Source organism: Coffea arabica, chromosome 7c (genome assembly GCF_036785885.1).
Source record: "Coffea arabica cultivar ET-39 chromosome 7c, Coffea Arabica ET-39 HiFi, whole genome shotgun sequence".
NCBI lineage: Eukaryota > Viridiplantae > Streptophyta > Magnoliopsida > Gentianales > Rubiaceae > Coffea > Coffea arabica.
The window spans coordinates 14,152,449-14,174,738 of record NC_092322.1 but is presented as its reverse complement, the minus strand read 5'-3'; the positions used below and the strand labels follow the sequence as shown (position 1 = coordinate 14,174,738).

General features: G+C 35.9%; 1 protein-coding gene across 3 annotated transcripts; it reads left to right on the top strand.

Annotated features, from left to right (window-relative positions):
- On the top strand, positions 1–21,499 carry LOC113698540 (ubiquitin carboxyl-terminal hydrolase 26). 3 transcript variants are annotated; one of them, XM_027218405.2, is made up of 16 exons: positions 1–173; positions 383–469; positions 2,362–2,958; positions 5,659–5,914; positions 7,145–7,890; positions 8,170–8,278; positions 11,495–11,676; positions 12,060–12,344; positions 12,423–12,627; positions 13,412–13,483; positions 14,048–14,275; positions 16,686–16,949; positions 18,472–18,613; positions 20,064–20,258; positions 20,616–20,713; positions 21,099–21,499. In XM_027218405.2, the coding sequence occupies exons 2-14, from the start codon at positions 384–386 to the stop codon at positions 20,174–20,176; spliced, it is 3,285 nt and encodes a 1,094-aa protein (XP_027074206.1). In that variant the 5' UTR covers positions 1–173; position 383; the 3' UTR covers positions 20,177–20,258; positions 20,616–20,713; positions 21,099–21,499. The 3 variants fall into 3 exon arrangements, with proteins under 3 accessions (XP_027074206.1, XP_071914232.1, XP_027074204.1); XM_072058131.1 differs by lacking the exon at positions 20,616–20,713 and having other exon boundaries at positions 8,173–8,278; XM_027218403.2 differs by lacking the exon at positions 20,616–20,713.
- The last annotated feature ends 791 nt before the right edge of the window (positions 21,500–22,290 follow it).

Genomic DNA, 22,290 nt, shown 5'->3' with positions numbered 1-22,290 from the left:
GTCCCCTCGATTGCACTTTCCCTCGCTATTGAACTCTGACAACCCAAATAAGAGGGAAAATCCGAAGGCCCAAAAAATAAATTAAAAAATTAGAAAAAAAGAAAAAGAAAATCAAAAGACCAAAAATCAATTTAAAAAACCCTAAATAAGTCTTCAAAAGTCACAGCAAAAAGGTACGAAATTTCTCCCTTTCTCTCTCACACACTCACGCACCACACATGAATTTCGTGCTGAATTTCGCCTTCGATCGTTTATTTAGCTATGAATTTTATTTCGGATTGAACTGTGGTTTTTGATCAGAGGCAGTTGAATTGAAAATCAAGTTAGTAAAATTGATGGAGTTTTTCATGATTTTTTGTTTAAAATTTTTTTGACTTCTAAGGATGGGGAATAATCGACCGACGACGCGCAGCAAAAATAAGCGGAGCAGAAATGACGATAATGCTGAAGCCACAGCTGAAACTTTCAGGTGAATTTTGTTTTTGTTTTTTAATCTTGGAAATTTTTTTTTTTTGGATTTTTATCATCTTTACATGTTTATTCAGTGTATTATTTGGTTATTTTTCATTTTTTTGCTCCATTGGTTTGGATGATTTTTGGAGCAGAATTTAGTGGAAAGCAACTGTAAAAAAAAATTCTTTTCTTGGTTGAATTCTAAATGTGAGCTAAATTTTCGTGTTTGTTTGCTATGTCTAGGCTGTAAAGGGTTGAATTTATTTTAGCTCAACGAAATGCCAAAATTTTTTCGACTTAAAGAAATAAATTTGTTGTTTTTGATTTCCATTAGACATAAAAACATTTCCATTGCTCTTAGAGACTTAGCATTCTCGGTTTCCTCTCGGAAGGTGGTATTATGTTGAAAATGTAGTTTAGTGGCTATATGTAGACTATACATGGTGGGGAGCGGAGACAGTTAGCACATAAAAAGTATATCATGTCTTCTTTTGGAAGCAAGAAATTTTACCATCTCGGAAGCTTACTGGTGAGAAGGAAAGAGAAAAAAGATCGAGAAATGGAATATTTTTCTTGACATCATTTTAAGTTAACATGATGTAGAGCTTATTTCCTGGAATTTCACTTGCTTGGAAAACTTCATCATCCAGCATGTTGAACAATCATAGGAGGTTCCAAAGATAACCAAGGAAGGACTTTTTCTTGGAGAACTATGCCGCAATGTCAAATTAGACAACTAGTTGTTGACATTGAACTTGTTATGTTCTACATTTCTGAAAACTTAAGAGACAATTGCTTGTCGAAAAGTCTGAGGACCACCATCATGCAATGAGTGGTTAACAGCCACCCGAAATAATTTTCTTCTGTTTACCATGCCTGCAATGCTAAGGAGACTGGACAAGATTGGTAACATTGTTCATCAAGGATGATTTTTGAGTAAAATTTTCGTTGTGTAAATACAGATGGTTCTAAAATCAGTTTATAATGTGTCAAGCGCATAGAGAAACTGTTACTTTTCGTTGAAGCTTATAATCAGACAACGTAAAATTCACTCTTTACTCTAGTAATTGCACTCTTCAAATTTGAAAAAGTTAGCATCAATATCTAGTTAAGGGATTTCCGGTGGATAAGCTAGAGGGTGTTGATTTCAGCGGGGAGAAGAAGGTTTTTTGATTAGCTGGGTCTAAGTAGGAGGAAAAGATTTGAGATAGGGATTAGCCAGAGTCTTTGTTTGCTTTTAAATCCTCCAGTTCACTTTACTGAAAACACATAGATGCAAAAAAAAGACAAAAAAAACGGTGATGTCTTTTATTACTATGGAAGGCTACTGAACATTTAGGTTTTTTCTACTAGTCCTAGTCAACATTTTGGCAGAATTTCCAGAAGAAATGTGATTACCTTACAGGTAGTAATTCAGTATTTCCTACTCCTGATAGATGAATTAATTTTGTTAGACATGGTGGGGATACTGTGCTTGTTCTATGGTGTCATGAGCTAAGAAAAAGGGCACTGACAACAAAATCAGTATACTGCAGTGATAAACAGCAGGGCAGACAAGAACAAGCAATTCACTTAGTTTGGCCTGGGATTCTAATGTTACTTGTGAGTTAGAATTATTTCTGGAAACATGGTACCATGGTGCCAAATGGGCTCTTGTATTACATTCAGGATATTTGTTCTAGCGTTGTACATTTCTGTTGAGCCAAAAATGTTGTGCTTTCGAGACGGTTGTTGCTGATTTTTTTTTTCCAAGGACCAGAATTCTAAAAGATGGATGGTTTCTGTCTTGCTGGGTGACAATAGAAACGAATATGAAGAAAAATGACATATGATGTAGATTTATTATCATATCATACCTAATTATATTGAGATTTCTGTTGTCCTAATTGCTTTTTGTTTGGGCTCTAGGAGAATTCTTTCTACAGGGCAAGTTACTGAAGATGACATAAACCAACTATACATGGTGTGGAAACCTATCTGTCAAGGATGTCGTGTGAATACAAAGGATAATCCCAATTGCTTTTGTGGATTGATCCCACCACCTAGTGGAAGTCGAAAATCCGGGTTGTGGCAGAAGACATCGGAGATCGTCCATTCTCTTGGTCCTGACCCATCTAAGGACCTCCGTTTATCCTCTGATTCACCTGCTGGCCTCACAAATCTGGGCGCAACCTGCTATGCTAATAGTATACTCCAGTGCCTTTACATGAATAGGTCATTTAGAGAAGGTGTTTTCTCTGTGGAACCAGAAGTTTTAAGACAACAACCTGTTTTAGATCGGCTTGCACGACTTTTTGCACAGCTGCATTCCAGTAAGATGGCTTTTGTTGATTCAGCTCCATTTATTCAGACACTGGAGCTAGATAATGGTGTTCAGCAAGACAGTCACGAGTTCCTTACCCTACTTTTTTCTCTCCTTGAGAGATGTTTGAGCCAATCTAAAGTTTTGAAGTCGAGAACAATAGTTCAAGACCTTTTCCGAGGAGGTGTATCACATGTTACAACGTAAGTGAGATTAATTGTTCCTTACATAACAACAATATATATGGTTTATTTATACTTCAAAATCTCTTCATCACCAATATGGCTACCTGGTGAATCTTTTGAGTTTATCTGAAACCGTATTTCTATCATGTTCTTTCTATTCTGTGGTACCAGTAAAAGTGTATGAATATAATAATCTCTTTCATTGGAAGAATTTTGTATTGAAAAGGTTCCCAAGACTGTGATACTGTAGATGCAGTGTCTCATTTTATCAAGATTGAACTGTTGATTTACAAGCAAAACTTTATCTTCATTGTTGTATTAATGAGGATGGTGCTGATCCATGGTTGATTGAATAAGTCATAGAAGAGAAACCAAGAGATTGTGGATTGACATCTGAGCTTGTTCACCTATATTGTGTAAAGTAATGAATCTTTATACATCAAACTTTAGTAAATGAGATAGATAGAGCACCATATAGTGGATGTTAACTCTACAAGGTAACCAAGGTTTAGAATTACAGTGTCCTGCCTGAAATTATTTGAGGTGTTTTTGCAGATTGGCTTAAGATCCAATGGTCATAGTAAAAAATAAATTAAAAAGATGTGGAATTTTATGATAATTGTTTGTATGGTTTATTGGATTTGCACAGATCAGGAAAAATAGAGCATATATGTAAGACGTAGGATCAAATCAGAGCTTCAGTGCAAATGGGACTGGTTTTTTCTTCCGTTCTCTTGTCTACTGCTGAAATTTATGATTTTAGGATTAAATCGAGTTTTAACAACTGCTGTTTTCACTTGGATGAAATGAAAACATGCTTCAACAGGGTTTTGATTTTTGTAGTATAGTATAAGACTCTGTTCTCTGTACCAGAAAATATGTAGGGACCTAAAAATCAGAAGATAAATTATCTCCATAGTCTAGAGGATAATGCTTGATGTAGGAGGCATATAAAGCTTCTCAATTTGTTTAACTCTGCAAACAATCTAGCTACTCTAAGGGCTTGTTCGTTTATGGGATAAGTGGAAACTAATTCTCCATGTTTGGATTTTCTTTTGGCATATGACCAAGAATTCCACTTAAAATATCTGTAGTAGTTGAATGTTTTCAGCGAGTTGTGGTTGATTGTGAGAACAAGAAAGGGATCTGTGGTTGGGGGGCCGTTCTTTTTTACTGGATGTTTGGGCTGGACAGGGTGGCAAAATGAATAGAGTACAAGCTATATGCTTAACACATGCAAGTCTAACGAAGTCTTCCTGGAGTCTTTGTCATGCTTTCTGTTGTCAAGTCTTAGAATTCGGTTCCTTCATCCAGATATATCATATTTATATATGTAGCAGTTGAATGTGATAGGGGAGTTGTGGTTGATTCCGAGAACAAGAAAGGGAGCTCCAGTTGGGGGCCGGGTTCTTTTTACTAGATGTTTGGGGTGGACAGGGTGGCAAAATGAATAGAGTACAAGCTATATGCTTAACACATGCAAGTCTGATGAATTCTTCCTGGAGCCAGGTTCTCTTTCTCTTGCATGCAGACTGACCTGCAAGATAAAACATTTTTTATCAATTCTGAGCCATGGATTTTCTGGTTGTCCTGTTGAATCTGTGGTCATTAGTGAGTTATTTTTGTTGCTTTTTTCTGTAGATCTTAGTATTTGGTGTCACTACCTAGATCTTCACTACCTGTGAAGAGCAAGTACTACAATAAGACCTGAAACATTTAATGAATGGGAAACTACTTCTACCTTCCCTGGATCTGGTGTAGCTACCTAGATCTTCACTCTTGTTGTTGAAACTGGAAAACCCACACTCCGTTTTTCCAAATTTCCAGTGACCTTTTAAGGTTTCATGTGTCTCATGCGAGATATTTTTGTACTTTCAAGTTTACTCTTGTATGTTAGATAGGGAAGGGTAGTTTCTAAGTTAAAATTGGGTGTGAAAATAAGAAACCTTAGAATTCTGGCAGGGAGGTCAATTACCTATTCTAACTGTTTTGAAGTTGAGATTTTTAGCTCTTGTGCATGCAACTATGTTTTTTCTGATTAACTTTGGATCAGGTTTGAGGACTAGCAAGATATTTTTGTGTGAAAGGAAGTTTCATTTTCTTCATTGTTAATTATATACCAACTTGAACTCATTCATTACACATTATATTGCAATATCACAACATGAAAATAGCTTTGTTGCCATTTGTGTCTTTTTAGGTGTTCTGTCTCCTATTCAGGATGGTTGCCCTCATATCAGGCTTCCATATATGCTACATGCCCTCACTAGTGTTTCCTTTTCATTGTTTTCGTAATTATTGTTGAGTAGATTTCAAGAGTAAATGGTTGACCATTTGCTCCTTTTGGCTACATAATTGTAAAGATATATTTTCTTGGAAGAGGATTTCAAATAATAGTAACCGTAATATTTTGTTGGAAGTGGGGTATATATGTTACTTTTACGAAAGAGGGAGTAATTGTCTCAGAGGTTTTTGGCCATTGTTTGAGAAAGTTGGTGGTAGAAAAAAGATTTAAACAATCCGTGTTTTGGTTTCTGAAAAAGAAAATTTTTCTCATAAGAGCAACCCCAACGGAGCCCAATATTTCTGGCAGATTAGGAGCATACAAGCTGTATGCTTTGAATGTTTCCTTTTGCCTGTTAAGTACCTTGTGATTCATCCCTTCTGCTAAGGAAGCCTTGCTCCATTAGGGGGTTGCTAATTTTGTTTCTTCTGTAGTTGCTCAAAATGTGGGAAGGAATCTGAAGCTTCAGCAAAAATAGAGGACTTCTATGAGTTGGAATTGAATGTGAAGGGATTGAAGACTTTAGATGAGAGTTTAGATGATTACCTTAGCATTGAGGAGCTTCAAGGAGACAACCAATACTACTGTTGTTCGTGTGCAACTCGGGTTAATGCTACTCGTAGCATTAAGCTTCGATCACTGCCTGCTGTCCTGAATTTCCAGCTCAAGCGTTGTGTTTTCCTCCCAAATGTACGAAAAAATTTGAGTTACTTTCCACATTTTGTTTCTTTTATTTGATATCTAATGCGAAAAAATTTCGTGCTTTGTGTTTAATTTCATAGCTGTAATGCATTTAGAACAACTTATTTGTTGAATCACACTCTTAAACTATTTGAGGCAGTACAAACCTACTGGTAGGCCAATAAGATTTTAGGGAAATTCTTCTGAATTGGAAAGAGCTGAAAGCTACAATTAAATGGTAAAAAGGACTTAAGAATGGCAAATCTGCTATAAACTGGAAACAGAGATTGGACCAGACAAGGAAACTCAAGGAATAACTCCTGGAAATTTTTAGATATCACATCCAAAGCATTATTGTGACACAATTTTTAAGAAGCTTTAATGTCTGCAGAAGTTTTATTATGCTGAAATCTGTATAGAAATCTCTTTGAAAGTGAAGTACAGTATTTTTCCTACCTTGACAAGGTTTTATCAATTACTATAAGAAGGATGGGATTCCTCTTGTATTACTAATCCTAGATCCAGTTCAGAGAAGGATTCCAAATTTAACTTTTAAGACAACATTAAATACTGAAAGCAGGAAAATTCCTGTGAAATAGCTTTACTATCATTTGCTACTAAATATCTAGAAAGACTAAGATTTCTGAAACTGTATTTATGAAACATTTAGACTCTTAAAGACACCTTTTCCAAGCAACAAAATAGGATTCTAATCTTTGAAGGTATTTGAAGTCAATGCTCGAGCAATTTGGAAGTCTTAATTTTAGATTCCATATGTTATTTGTCTAACTGTTATCTTGAAATTTTCATTATGAGTTCTCTTTGCTCTGGCCCGTATCCTTTTCTCTACCTCATTCTGTAGCTTCTCAAATATATGTTGGGGTGCTGTATTCACTAGTTATGTAGATGATTTCTCTTTTTTTGGAAAAAATGCAAGCACCTCTACCACCTCAACTAACACACATAAACACACGCACACAAAAAAAAATTCAGAAAGGAGAGAGAGAGCGGGATTGCTAGGTGTTTGGGATCCTTCTTGCTGGACCAAATTAGTCTGTAAGATCTGTCAAAGGATGTAAATGTTTTATGGCCATTATTCTTGTTTGGCAGACCTGTAGTTTCAATAAAGTTAATGGAAAAGTAGTACTCTTGCACATGAAAACAGTTTTAAGTTACGATGGGAAGTGACTCAGTTTTGGTATATTTTTCATGGATGCTGCTCTTCTGTTAACTTTGCAGACTACAACGAAGAAAAAGATTACATCTGCATTTTGTTTCCCTGGGCAATTGAATATGGCATGTAGGTTATCTGAGGGTTCGCAATCAGAATTATTGTATGATTTGTCAGCTGTATTAATCCACAAAGGTGCTGCTGTAAATAGTGGTCATTATATAGCCCACATTAAGGATGAGAGCACGGAGCAATGGTGGGAATTTGACGATGAACTGGTCTCAAATTTAGGTCAACAACCATTTGGTGGAAATTCTTCAAATTCTGCCGCCAAGTCTTCACCAGCTGAGCCAGTTGAGTTTTCATCTTATGGAAAAACAGATGTTAAGGATGGACATGATACGGATACAGCTCAGTCAAATTCAGATTCTAGTAGTAACAATCATGTAAAATCTTTCTCATCCTCTGATGCATATATGTTGATGTATGTCCTGAGGAGCTCAAAGAATAGCAGTGATTGGCATGATAACTCTGATGGCCAAAAATTGGAAACAGTTACTAACATTTCTGCAGCACAACTCAATAGTCCTCTTCCCCCTCATCTTTCCGAAGAGGTAGAACTATTTAATGCGGAATATGTTAATTCCTGCAAAGAGTACAAATTAAAGAAGGAATGTGAGATTAACCGCATAACGGAGCGTCGACAGGAGGTGCGATCAATTCTTTCTGAAGCTGCTGCTCAATCACTCGATAAGCAATACTTCTGGATTTCTTCTGAATGGCTTCGTCACTGGGCTGACAGCATTGTCTCATCGTAAGTTTGTGTGTTGGTAATAACTTTTGTTTCTGTTTTTACATTTGAAAATTGTTTAAATTTTTTATTTGTACTTTTGTATTGTGGATCTTTCCAATCATGAGGAATATGTGCTGCACCATTCTTCATGACAAGATGTAAATTTCTCAAGTGAAAGATGTGTGGCAGTTGCATTATTTTTTCTTGAAAGACCTTAAAAAGATTTAGCTCTCATAAAGAAATGTGGACTTCTGCTAGCCTCTGTAGCTCCTTATTTCTCATTTTTCGTGTGTTTTGCAGTAGTATTGACAATACTCCTATCCAATGCGTGCATGGAAAAGTTTCTGTTGCAAAAGTCAGCTCCATGAAACGGTTGTCCGCTGAAGCGTGGACCATGATATTCTCTAAGGTAAAGTAGTAAATTTATGCTCTCTAAAAAGTTTGAACAAATTTGTAAAACCTCCCATGGTTTCTGTGGTAAGCCAGCTGTTTGGCCTACATTTGGTCCCCTTTACTGGAGAACAGGGGGTTTTGGGAGGGTGTAGGATGAATTTGTTGACTGATTGCTTTTCTGATGTCATACGTTGAAAATACTATAACCTTCTCAGTCTTTTGTCAGAATTATCTCTTATTTTATGTTTTAGTTGTAGCTTACCTTGGTCTAACTAACTGCTTGAAGTATGTGTAATATGACTTAATTGGTTAATAACATCGAAATCTCGATATTTAAAGCACATAATATCAGGTTGTGTCTTTTTTTCCTGGCTGGAAAGAAGATTAGTTGACTATACCATTTAGAGTGGGAGTTAAAATTTGTGGATGTGCATGATGAGGCAAAATATGCTGAAATGTATACTAAATAGAATATATAACCGAATGCCTTGAAGTTGATAGAATTTGAGGTTTATGTTGGTAGGCCGTGAATTTTGCTGGTGTCAATTGAGTATTTGATGTTAAGTATTGCTTTTAATACTGCAATCTAGTGGGCAATCGTCTTTAGTTTTATATGGAAAATGTCAGGTTGGTTAGGACGGTACCTGGAGATGGTTAATTTTGGTTAACTTAATTCTTCATAAATACTGAATAGGCAATTAGTGTTGTCATCCCTGTAGTTTTTCCTGGTTGCCGCAACATCCCAAGGGTCAGGCATGTAAATACTGGAAATCAATGAGATCTTTGAATGACTTTTCTTGTTTGATACTGAGCTTTTGCTTCTTTTGTTGGCCCTAATTGGTATCTCAGAACTAACAGTTTCAGATGAATTGTAGTGTGGCTTATGGACTTCTAATTTTCGAGAACTTTCATATTTTTGTATTGGTTATCTCCACATATAAAACCAGTTAGTGATGTGCTTTATATGGTATTTAAAAACCATCGTCCTTACCTCATTAAGAATATCAAATTCAGGTATTTCACCTGGATACTCTTGTTATGTAAGAGGAGATGAATAAAATATTAAGGTTTCTGAGTAGTCTTTGGCATCGGGAGGCTAATCTGTCTAACTATAAGTGGTGACAAGGACTGTGCTGTTTTGCGCTTGTGCTTGCTTAGATTTTCTTGAAGGAAATGGAAGATGTTACTGTGGAGCAACTGAGAGTTTTTCAGGCCACACAGCATCTATGCTTATGGTTCTTGGTGATAGTGTTTTCTAATAGAATGTGTAGTAATGACATGGATTTTTCTCGAAAACATATTAAATGTGTGAGTCCTTTGCAACTCAATAGATAGTCTGTCAAACAAATGGCAACTTAGATAAGATTCCTGCAAATTGTAGGAAGCACGTTTCACTTTTAAAAGCTACAGAATTGCAAGGATCAGAATATGTAATTCAATACATTGACTTTTAGTAAATCAGTTAATTTGGTTCTGAAGTTTTGTATAATTTCCCTTCCTTGACAGTCCAACATTTGACTCCATGAACACCAGTCTTCCATGAAATCTTATTGAAAATTCTTAACTGGTTTCAGGATGAGGATTTTTGTGAAGCCGATAGAAGGATTTACCTTCTTAGACTCCATTGGCAATAGTTGTGGATAAAACAAGGCTACAACTATGAGCACTTAACTATAGTTCTTTTTGGCTCATTTTCATGTTGTTCATGCCACTAGTGCTTGTTAGAAGTAGTATAGAAGCATTGCAGCAGTCCTGTTTCATGGTATAATTTTGGATGACAGACTCAAGACAATCATGGCCAAGTCACTTGTAACCTTTGAAAGATGGGACGCCAAATTTTTTTGATTTTCTGGTTAAGTACTCTGAATCTCACTTCTTCTTTTGCCAGTTGCTTTTGGTTGCAGTAATCTGCTTTATCCTTTATTTTTCAGCTGTCAGAATATGGTATGCAATCTAGGGAAACCGAGCTGCAGGTTTGGTTAGGCTTGCTCAAGTAAACTTTTACAGCCTGATGTCAACTTGATCCCACTTTAGATTGATCTTGAGCTTTCTGTGGAAGCACTTTTTAACATTTTTCACCTTTCCTTTGCTGTGAGATGATTGCTTCTGGGAACATAATCATCTTTTCAGTAATACCGCTGACTTTTCATCTTCAAGATTCCAAATATCCCTCCTGAAAAAAAAAAAAGAAAAGAAAAGATTACAATTATCCCTCACCCTTGAATTTCTAAAATTATGTCAAGGGAAATGTGTATAGTGATAGTACACATACCAAAATCTCTAAATCTATAAGATATGTATTCATACCTCGTTCGCTCTTTTGAGCCAGACACTTCAATTGTGAAACGTTGTGCTTGAAAGCATAACGAATGGGATCGAATATTTCATATGAACACTTGAACGATTATTTGTAGAGTTTTTCATACACTACTGCACGAGTCTTATTATTTTTTGAATTTACAAGGGTTTGCCATACCACTGGGTACCCCTGTTTATATTCCTAAGGCTTCGGGCTATTGAATAATCTTGCAATCCAATATTTATACTGTCTCTGAAGAGATTACCATTTTCCTTTATGGAATAAAGGAATGAATCACCGGTGCGACACATAAACCAAAGCCTGAAAGAATCTTAGCTATGTATGCATGTTTATATGTGTGCATACATAGATATGAAAGTATCCATATGTGTATGCACATACTTATGTAGGTAAACATCTTTATGTAAATACAACTGTATTTAGCTTGACTTTTGTGGATTTTAGATAATTCTGATGGACTATCAGTGCAGTCAAAGTGATGAAATTTTCATAGACACAAGTCTCACTATACAAGTGTCAGATTTGTGAATTTTATGCAAATACAAGTGACCCATGATTTGGCCCATTGTTAGGTCTGGTTTATGTATGCATAACCTTTAAGATCTTTTCACCGTTGTCTTGGCTTTTGGCGTATGGAGTTATGCAGTATCATGCTAGTAATCTGCAACAGCCAATAGCAAAACAAACTTTAGCTTTTGATCTCTTGGTGGACGGATAATCTGAATGTGCTTATGTTTTTATTTAGCATTGTGCTTGAAAAGAGTTATTGTACTGTAACTAGGGAATTTCTCCAGCATATAATCTGGTTTATTCCTTCGTCTACCATGTTATTTTCTATGTTGAATTTGCATTTGTCTGGCATTTAACTGAGTATTAATGCTTATGATCATTTCATGGTGCTTGTAAGTACAGTATAATGGAGGTCCAACACTTTGCAAGGATGACTGCTGCAAAGATTGCCTCTTTGAAGTTGCTCGTACCATGGCTAATGCGGATAACTATAGAGATCAAAGGATGTTGATGCGAGATATTGCTGAAGCAGCACTTTCTGGGGAATGCCGGGATGGAGAGCTATACTTTGTATCTAAATCTTGGTATGACTACATATGAGAATATCACACATGATACATACCCATAAAGCAGACGTGCCTTATCTTTCCTTTTCTGCTGACACAGATATCAAGTGTACATGTAATACCTGATGGTTTCTCTTAAATGGCATGCCTCAAGGCTTTTTGAAACCAGGACAAGTGCTGATAAATTTGGATTGTTTGTTTGTGCAACCAATCTGTAGTTTATGATCATAGTGTGTTTCTTTTTATACATTTGCATTGGTGTGGTAAACATTTTACCAAGTTGAGAAAGGGTTTTGATCCCTTTATCATGTTCCAAATTCAACCCATTCTCATTTCTGTGCTTCTGTTCTACATAGTTTGCTATCAGTTCATGATTAGTGATTAGTGATCATCTGTGGCAGGTTGCATCAGTGGGTGCGCAGAAAAATAATTGACTCTCCTTGTGAAGGTGACGCAGGACCTACAGCTTCGATCAGGTGTCCACATGGTGGACTTTTGCCTGAACAAGCAACTGGTGCTAAGCGTGTGCTAGTTCCTGAGGCTCTTTGGCAATTTTTACATAAAAGTGCTATGACAGTGAAGCCTGATGATTCTGAGGGTTGTTCAACTTTTTCTTCAGATTCTGAGCCTTGTGCACAATGTAGTATTGAACTTACTGAAGTCGCTACTTTGGAGGACAACTTGAGGTCATCATGCACCTTTTAATTGGTTCTAATTGGAATGTAACTTCCATGTTGCTGACCTGGTTTCTTCATATGCTGCAGGGAGTTTAAATTCAGAGAACGGCAATGTCACGAGAGATTAGCCATGAACAGGAGTATTAGCATTAATCCATGCAGTAGATACTACTTATTACCCTCTTCATGGCTGTCTAAATGGAGAAGTTACATTAATGCAACTGGAAAGAATAATGCTGCAACAGAACCTGAAACTTTGTGTAGCATTATTAATTCACTGATGTGTGAGAAGGTTCTCAGAAACTTGCTCAATAGTAGTATACGTAATTGGCTGATCATTTATGATTTCCACTTTATTCCTGTGTTGTTTTACAAATGCTGATGCCTTAGAAAGGTTTCTGGTTTTCAAAATTATCCCTGGCTTCATTTATAGCATAAGATACTTAGGCGATCCAATTTTAAGTGGTCAGTCTGTATAAGCACCATGCAATTGGAAGTTTGGAACCTAGCATTTTCATAAAGGAAAAAAAGAGGGGCTTTTTTCAAATTTGGTAATTGTTGATAGTGGAATTCTTTTGGTTTTCTTTTTTTTTTTTTTTTCATTTTGTGGAAGGGGGGAGGGGGCTACTGGATGTGGCCAGCAAAATAGATAGAGGAGAATGACTTTAGAAAATCTGTCTCAAGCTTTTGGAATGGGTATGGAATTTGTTATCAACAGCAGAATATCCTTTCACAAAGTTAATTACTGTAAGATGTGGATTCAACTTAGGATTGGTAGGGACTTAAGTTTACAATCTGTAACAACTCTTTGATTGTCTTTTGGTGAAAACAAGAAAATGTGGCCAGCAAATAGGATAGGAGAATGACCTAGAAAATCTGTTTCAAGCTTTTGAATACAGTGTTCATCTTCTTATCAACAGCAGGATATAAATTATCCAAGATAAAACCGTGAATATAGATTTAACATAGGAATATTATTGAATTAAGCTTCTTATTTGTACGAAGTATTTGATGGTCACTTTGTTATTTTCTGGTCATCATAATTTGTATCTCCTGATGGTTTCTTTCTAATTCAGCACTCAAAACTTCTGGAAAGGCCTCCGGATGTCATTTATAAGCGTGGAGTGATTCTCCAAAAGGCTCCAGCTGTAAGTATCAGAATCATCAGTCTTTATTGCTCATTTGAATGATAAGCGTAATATATGATAAATTCATCTGATGATTTTGTTCTCTTGTTCAAATATAACCAACCTTCAAACTTTTTTTTCTGATTAACTTTGTGTCAGTTCATTCGGGTTAATTGAAGTTTTTCCTTCTCATGATATTTCTTCTTTTTCTAGAAGTTTGTTTTCTAGTGGCATCCAGTGATAGGAACTATAACTCTTGGGATTTTGTAACTTCAAAATACTGCCGGAAAATTATTTTAACTTTGGTGTCCTATGGTTGTATTTTGTGCCTTAAACAGTATTATTTGTTAGTAGCACCTTGTACCTCCTTATATGTTTTTCCAAACATTATGTCAATCCCTGTTTAAAAAAAGTGTGTCAGATATGCATTTCTCATAGTTTGATGACCTATAATTGCTGTGACTGACAAAAAGCTCTGACTTCTAATCTCTGTGAATAGAACAAATGCCTATACTTGGAATTAAGCTGAGAATATGCTGGAATGTTGTCATAGGGAAGTCTTTTACTTTTTTCATCTCTTTTTAGACAGATGCACTTACAGTCATTGCGGAAGACGATTGGAAACAATTCAGTGAAGATTGGGGTGGAGTAGAGACCAAAGGCATTTTAGCTGAAATAGCATCTAATATATGCTCGGAAGAGGAATTATTTGGATCTTGTGAAGAAATGCCAATTTCTGAGGATCATATCTACATGAATAATGAAGCAATTAATGGCGAGTCCAGAAGGCCCATCATTAGGACCACTCCAGAGGTAAAGATTGATTGTTACATCAACTATATTGTCACTTGTCCTTTGATGTACTCAGAATCTGTTGTCTTCAGGTTGCTGTCTATTGTTTTTTTTTTTTTTATTAAGTTATTGTACATGAGTAGCAGTGTCTTGTATATTGCATTTCCTGCCTGATATTATATGAAAATGATGTATCTCCCTTAAATATTGAACTTGGTATAGCCAATTATTTTGATTATTTTGCTAGACTCAAGGTTACACAAAGATGGTTTGGCTATATAGAGAAACTAATCTCTAAGTGTTATCAAAAGATTTCTATTCACTGTTCTGATTGCTACTCTCTCTCTTGCCAGTCTTACATTGGTTAGAGGCTAAAATACTTCATGGATTTCCTTTTGTTGATGACCTTAGAGCTAGGTGTACTTACTCCCTGAGTTTTTTGCTTGTCTAAAGAAAGAAAATGACAGATAATGGACCCGTCTGACATTATTAGGCTAATGCCTGTCCCCATATTTTGCTGGAACTGTTTTTTATATCAGGGCAATTCCTCTTGAAAAATGTCATACCAGAAGATATTGGACAAATGCAACGGACCTACCCTAATATTCAGTTTGATTATTACTAGTATGCTGCAACCATGTTATAAATAAGAACAGTGCTAGTTGTAAGTCTTCCATGCCCTTTTACAAAGCTGGTGCAGAAAACTAAAAGGGATTTTAGCTAACAGCGCAAAAATGCTAGGATAGATGAAGATAGATGAAGGAAATGCACAAAAATTGGAAGCAAGTTAGTTTCTAGATGTTGTAGAGCCCAAGAGAGCTGATAGAAATCTTATGTTATAATTGAGATAAAAGACTGCTGGCTGCATTACCTAAAATGGATACTTATAGGGCTCTGAACATATTGTTGCTCTAAAGTGACAAAAGATCAAAATACCCTTACTGTGGCACATGCCTAGCACATGTGCTCCGGCCACACAAAAGAATATCTAAAGCTACAAAAAAGAATTGGCAACAAAGAATGGCTAACTAGACTCAACGAGATCTTTGTTCTAACATACTCCTGCATCAAAAGCACAACTTTTTATCATCAGCTTTGTTGGGTTGTATTGTTCACAATCATCCAAGCCCTCTTTAAAACTCCTTATTGATAGATATGCATAATTAATTTATTGTGAAGACTGCTAGTATGAGAGCCCACAACGAAGGTGTCTGAGCATAAAGGTCAACATAGATGACATCTGGTTGCTTGGTGGCATCATCAATGTCAAGTGGTCAAATTCTTCACTAAAGATTGAAAATTATGAACATTCTGGTTAGGTCAATTATTCAGCCTAGTTGGTATCGGCAAATAAGGAGATGTTGTAAAATTTTGCTTCTGCAAGTCGAGCAGATGTAGAAACAGATCTGAATTTCATCTGTATGAGGATAACATCAGCAATGAAATGGATCATACGATGTCACCTAGTTAAAACTGGTGATTGCAGCACGTATGATTGTTTAACTAATTTTTGTTGTACCCACATTATTGGATGAAACTTTGATCAGATTGTACTGCAACAAATGTTGTTTTTGCATTGAACTTTGCATGTGAAGGAACAATACGTGTGTAGCCTATCTGCCTTTTGTTGCCTTTCCTGGCTAGCTCAACTCTCTGTAGGAGAACAGATGGAGAATGTCAGGAGAAACGAAAAAACTCTTCCTATGCAATTTATCATCATGATTTTTAAAGTAGCACATAGAAATTTAATTTATTAATGTTTTGTAGAGTAATGAACTCCTGATGAGTTCTCATGGGCATCTAAAGAGTTATTGGACCTTGTAGACAATTTGTTATGGCAAAGTATGTGCTTTTGATATTTTCAATTGGCCAGGTTTACTCTTGGAGCAGGGTTCTTTGTCTTTTTTTCTTCATCATAACAGGAGAACCTGTATGCTTACTACTGGTGCAACTTTTTTCCTTTCTTGATTTTCATTAAGCATACACGTGATGCATTTTAGGTTGACTCTATGTACTGGCATTACTATTGTATTCTGCCTGAATTGTTGCACTGAAGTTAACTTTTGTAGTTCTGTAAATGATGAAATAGGTGAGTTGTGGGTCATCTTGCTAAAATAAAACAGTAGGCAGTTGAGGTAAACTTTGGTTCCTCAATTTCCTTGGCATCTATCTTATGTCATTGTTTAGTTTCCTTAAGCATTAAGTTTGTGCATGCCTAAGGATTCTTTGGCTTTAATTATTTTATGAATTTATGTTAAGTTGAATCACTCCAAGGGAATTGCAGAAATTCTATCGCCCTCTGTTTCTCATCTTATTCTATAGTTTTAACTCTCCTGTCCTCAGATTCTTAATATCTTTTACAACTAAAAATGCTAAGTATACTCAGTCATTCGTTTAGTGCCTCATCAAATTTCTTATAATGTGTTTTTAGGTATGTGAAGAATGCATTGGCGAAAGGGAAAGCTGTGAATTGATGCAAAAGCTAAACTATTCCAATGAGGAGATATGTGTTTGTTTTGTTCGGGGCAAGGAACCTCCAAAATCAATTTTAGAAGCATCAGGGAATGTTTTGGATCCCAGTCGAAGAACCTCTAAGCGCTCCCGGAAGTCAACATCTACAAACTCTAAGAAGTTGAGTGTTTCAGGGTCCACGACAGTCTACCAGCTAAAGATGATGATATGGGAATCATTTGGGGTATGCCATGTGGCAAAATCTTAATTTCTTATACTCCTTTATATTTTTCTATGCTCTCACCTGTATGTTCCTGTTTCAGAAAGTTGGCATACTGCAGAATCTAATGCTTATTAAGGTTCCTGGATATTTTTTTCTGTTACTTGTGTGTTTCTTTTTCACAGAGCGGAGAGTACATTGGTTCTTGGATGTGTTTAATTTCTTGGACATATAGGTATTTGAACCATGATGGACATTAGCCCCTTTGATTGAGTAAACTATTGGTAAAATCTAAATAGTGAAATTTATGTGCTGAAAGAATTCTGCATTGTGATCTCGAGTCCTTCTGAAGGTTGGTCACTTGTAGAATCTAATTCAGGAATCTAGGAATAACTGACGTATTCTGATAATGATTGTGATTATTATGACCTTTTAATTTGTGATATTACTCTTTGAAAAGAGTAAACTGAAGGGTGGGATTGTATTTTCTATTTCTTATCCCTGCCTTGAAAAAATAAAAGTTGTTGGCTTTGATATAAGATGCTGTAGCTCACTGAAATCCCATCCTAAGTTGTCTTCTCATCTTGTTTTCCACCATTTTGAATATCTAGGGAGAGGAATTTTGTTTTGCTGCACCAAGGAAGTAAAATACATATGGATGAAAAGAATTAAGATAACCATAGGACCATTGAAACTGTCATGCCTACCTATTTATCTAATCATTAGTGCAATCTCACAAGCGAGTGGTGCAGCTAGCAGTAGAGAGCTATATATGCAAAAGTGATCATGCTTATTTCCCCAAAATGGTTTACCACATTTTTAGATACGTGGTTTCACAAGTTGTTCCATTTACTTTGCCATTCTCACATCTTGCAACGTTACCTCCTTTAGTGTCACAAAGTAAAAACCATTTCTAACAGTTTAGTAGAACCAGTTTTATAGTCCATAGAAGATATTATTTTTGCTATCATCAGTTAAGGTCTGTTGCTGGTAAAGGTAAATCAAACTGTCAGCTGATATCAATGATATTATTTTAGTTATTTCCTTTATTATGAGCCACCCATGCAATTTTTGGTAGCTTTTATGGATGGATGTTTATGTGTAAACATGGTGATAGACACGCATATATTGCAGAACTTCTTTCTGACATAATTTTGTATTAACTGCTTTTCCGCCTTTTTTTCTGTGTGTGTGTGGGTGTGTTTGTGAGAGAGAGAGAGAGTCCAAGTCTTCATCTCATGCATGTTTTAGCTGTCCAAACAATAGTCTTGCTTTTTCTCTATTGTCTTTTTGAGGCTATACTTTGTTATCTTCTGGGAAAAAATAAATGTTATCCTCTGGAAGTCTGGCTGAATTTTTATTTGAAAATTTTAATTACTTTTGAGGGACATTTTTGTTCCTCCAAGTAACTCAATGATGTATGATGTAAAAGCAACTACGAGACCTATTCCTACTTATCTTACAACTCGCCCCCAATTCCCATCTTTACTTTTTGTTAACTGATGCCATTGCTTTTAATTTTTTGTAACCAAGTTAATATCTGCAGATAGTTAAAGAGAATCAGATACTTCATAAAGGTTCCAGAACAATTGAGGGGGAGTCTGCATGTCTTGCTGACTTGAATATTTTTCCTGGAGACATTCTGTGGGTAACAGATTCGGAAATCCATGAGAACCGTGATATTGCAGGTAATTTCTATGACCCTTGGATGAATTCTTACAAGAACTCACTACACTCCAGCCCCAACTGGAAGAAGGATTTATAGGACTGGGCATGTTTCCAGCCCATTTTCTTTATTTCATTTTTTTATCCTTCTGGTAATTATTTTCTGGAAGCAATTTCCAGTTTCATCCATAAAAACTTTGATGACCAGCTACTACCAGTCCAGTAATATTTTTTCTTTTTGTTTCTTTTTTTTCATGTTCTTATTTTCTCTTCTCTTCTCCTTCCTTTTTTGCTTTCACCTAAATCTGACCTCTAATTGGTTACTTATCCCCTCCAGCCAGTGTTGTTGCCACAGGCAATATATTTGGCAGTCTTTTCTGGAATGTGTACATTATTCAACTTCTTTTGCAAAGAAGATTTAGCCTCAGCATTGAAGTCGTCGTATTTTTAACGTCATTGCATTGGAGTCAGCAGTGTTTCCGGAACTGATACTAAAATTTCCAAATTATTTATACGATAATATCTCACATTTTAGTAAACCTCAATAAGATTTCTAATTGACCAGAAAAGTAAAATGTGAACCGAAATTCCATTACTGAGTTGGAGTTGTGCTCAAACTCTATGAAGATAATAACAATTTGTATTCAGTCAATTTATTTGGTTGTCACTTAGATACTAAAGTTTATGGTCTGCTTTTGGTTTCTTGAAGTTAGGTGATTCTAGTTTGTTTAGCTAAAAGTTATTATTTGTTTGCTTATTGACTTCTGCTTGGAGCTTAAAGTTGAAAAAGTTGATAGAGGGGGAGCTGCTTTGAAAAATCTCTCAAGTTTTCTGAACTTTTCAGCAAAAATATGCTTTCAAATTTTAATACAGCTTTTTAACTATTTGAATTCTTAACCAGCTTTAATTTATCCCAAGCAAATGAGAAAAGGCCCATTGTGATCAAAAGGTTTCCTCTACATTGATTTATTATCCTCATGTCTGGTGTGCTGCCTTGACTTCCTACTATGTTACCAGTACAGCTACTTGGCCATCTTCATCTGCATTAAGACTTGGGAATACTAAATTTCAGATTTTACTGAAATACTGGAATACTTTTTTTTTTTGGAATGTCAATTTCTACAACTACAAGAATACACTATCCAATTCTTCTGGAGTTGCAAAAATTTTATGTTGCTAACTAGTCGAACTGCAGCAGATTGAATATAGTTTTCCACTTGTGTAAATTTGTAATCAACACAAATTATAACGCACCCCAGCACTAACAGTACACTTGGTATTTGTATCAAGGAGGTTGTTAGCAGGCATTTTATCTTTTTTTACTTTTTTCTTCTTTCACTGGGGTGGAATTTTGCTGTGCTTTCCTAAATTGTGCTGTGTTTTGAGGTAATGATCATATTTTTGTGGCCAAGCGATGCAGCCATTAGCTTAGAATCCATTAACCTTTCCTGCATTCTGTAACTTTCTCTACAGATGAGCTTTCTGACGAGAAGATGGACGTTGAAAAGCTTGAAGAAGGTTTCCGTGGAACACTTCTTGCATCAAACATCTCTCCACAGGTGGTCTCAGAAGGGTGCTTTAACTGATGGTCACCACATAAGAAGTGTGGCTTTATTGAATTTTGGATTCAGGAGAGATCTTATTGGAGGTTCAGCAAGTCCTTTTGAGGTCAGAATCTGTGCCTCTAACATTTTCATTGTTCTCTTTGTTTGCTAGTCTTGTATATGTATCTTTTGCTCATGTCTCTTTTGTTATCAGAAAATAGGATAAATGCACGAGAAAAGTTAAAATGGTAGGAAATGTGATTATTCTACAGAGAAACGTGTTAAATGGGAGCGAGGGAGGTGAAGCTATTGATAAAAAATTCAGTTGTATTCTGCTTATCTGTTTTCTAGGATTTCCTTGTATGCAGCTATTTTTATAAGCAGTCAGTTGCTATTCTTCAATCCTGCTCAATTAGTATTGGACAATACTTTTTTACCAAGTTTCTTTTTACTTTATCCACATTTTGGCTCGGGTGTATAGGTGGGGGTTTATGAGGTTTGGCACTTAAGCAATATCAGCTTCAATATTTGTGAAAGAGTTCCCTATAGGTGATTCTACTGGAACAACACAGAACAAAGGTAATTGGTTGTATTGTTCTTCATATTTGGGCAACTTCTTTAGGGTTAAGGCCTGATGCAGTTCAATGATCTGATATGGTAGAACTGAGTTATTCAATTTAGTTAGTAGTATTAGCCAGAACAAGGGGAAAATGTTGGGCATCATAGAAAGCATTCGTTTTTAAGTGTCCTTAGACTGCTTTATTGCATGCTTATTTTGCATTTTTTTTTTTTCATAAATGAAGAGAGAGAGTTTTTGTAGAATGGCAGCCTATGTGTGTGTGAATTTTGAAAAGAAAGAAGTATATGGAGAAGATTTTTCTTATATTCTTATTAGGTAATTTGTCTTTGTTAGTAGTAGGCTACTAAGTGAAGGCTCTCACTTTAGTTGCTGGTGAATTTGCAGATCTTCTGTACAAAGTGTACATTTTGGTGCTGGTGACGTTGCACTGTTCTACAAGATCAGCTGCAGCACGTCATGCTGTCATCTTCTATAGTTGCTTATTCTGTTGTGTATTATACCTACTACCCATTGGCATTCTTAGCCGAATTTTGTTCATCTAGTGGTAATGAAGGCTAGGCTCTGCTTTGGGACAGGTCTGTACATTGTTACCCTTCTTGGCTTTAATGATCGAGATCTTATGTGCATCACAAATGCCTATTAAATATGATATATATGAGAAGTGTGCATCATTTTGCTAGTTGCTGCAGTAGGTAACTCGCAGTTGTAAATCAAATATATATACCATACTTTTGCCTAGCTCTTAGTGCAATGAAACTCTTTGAAAGATGTGAATCATTATTGCAGCTCCATCTGTTATATTCTCTTAATTGTCGTCAGCACACCAGCTATTGTTTAAGTTGGATCATCTCTTTTGCCTTCCCGAAGTTCAGCCTTTTACCTGTATTTGAATCATTTACTTTTCTGCTGCTTGATTCTTCGAAGGATTTTTATTCAGTAGTAGTTGAACTTATAGTAGCCGATTGCGGTAGAAACATAACATAACAGGTGTTGATTTGTAGATTTTTATCTGTTTAATGTGATATCCATTGTCCTCTCGTTCCAAGAAGTTAGAAGTACTTACTGATTTCTAAAAGCAGAATTTCAATTGTACTTGGCAACTTTCTCTCCAAACACAAGGGGACAACAATGAGAAGTGAGTGACATAAACCGTTTTGTCTTGGAGAAAAGTAATTAGGGGTGCTTGATTAGGATTGTATATTCCATTGTGAGTATTGATTTTAGTCAATTGCATATATATGTTTGATATGAAAGTGGAACAAATTTCATTCTATCAAGGATAGGTTGCAAGATCTTTCGTTCTGGTTAAATGATTCTCATAATGATCTTTCATTCTGCAAGAGATGCGTATTATTTAACTTTGATCCTCATTCTTGCCTTTCATGCCCATTCACCAAACAACCCCATTCTACCAGTGGTTTAACGCTTTTTCGACTGTTGTTCCAAATCTTCTCCGTATTGGTACGTACTGGTTAACGTAGGGAAATTACTAAATGCATGCATATTCACTATTTCTAGGCTCCGCCAACTATTTTGAACAATATATTGAACAACATGTGTGTGCGTGTGTGTGTGT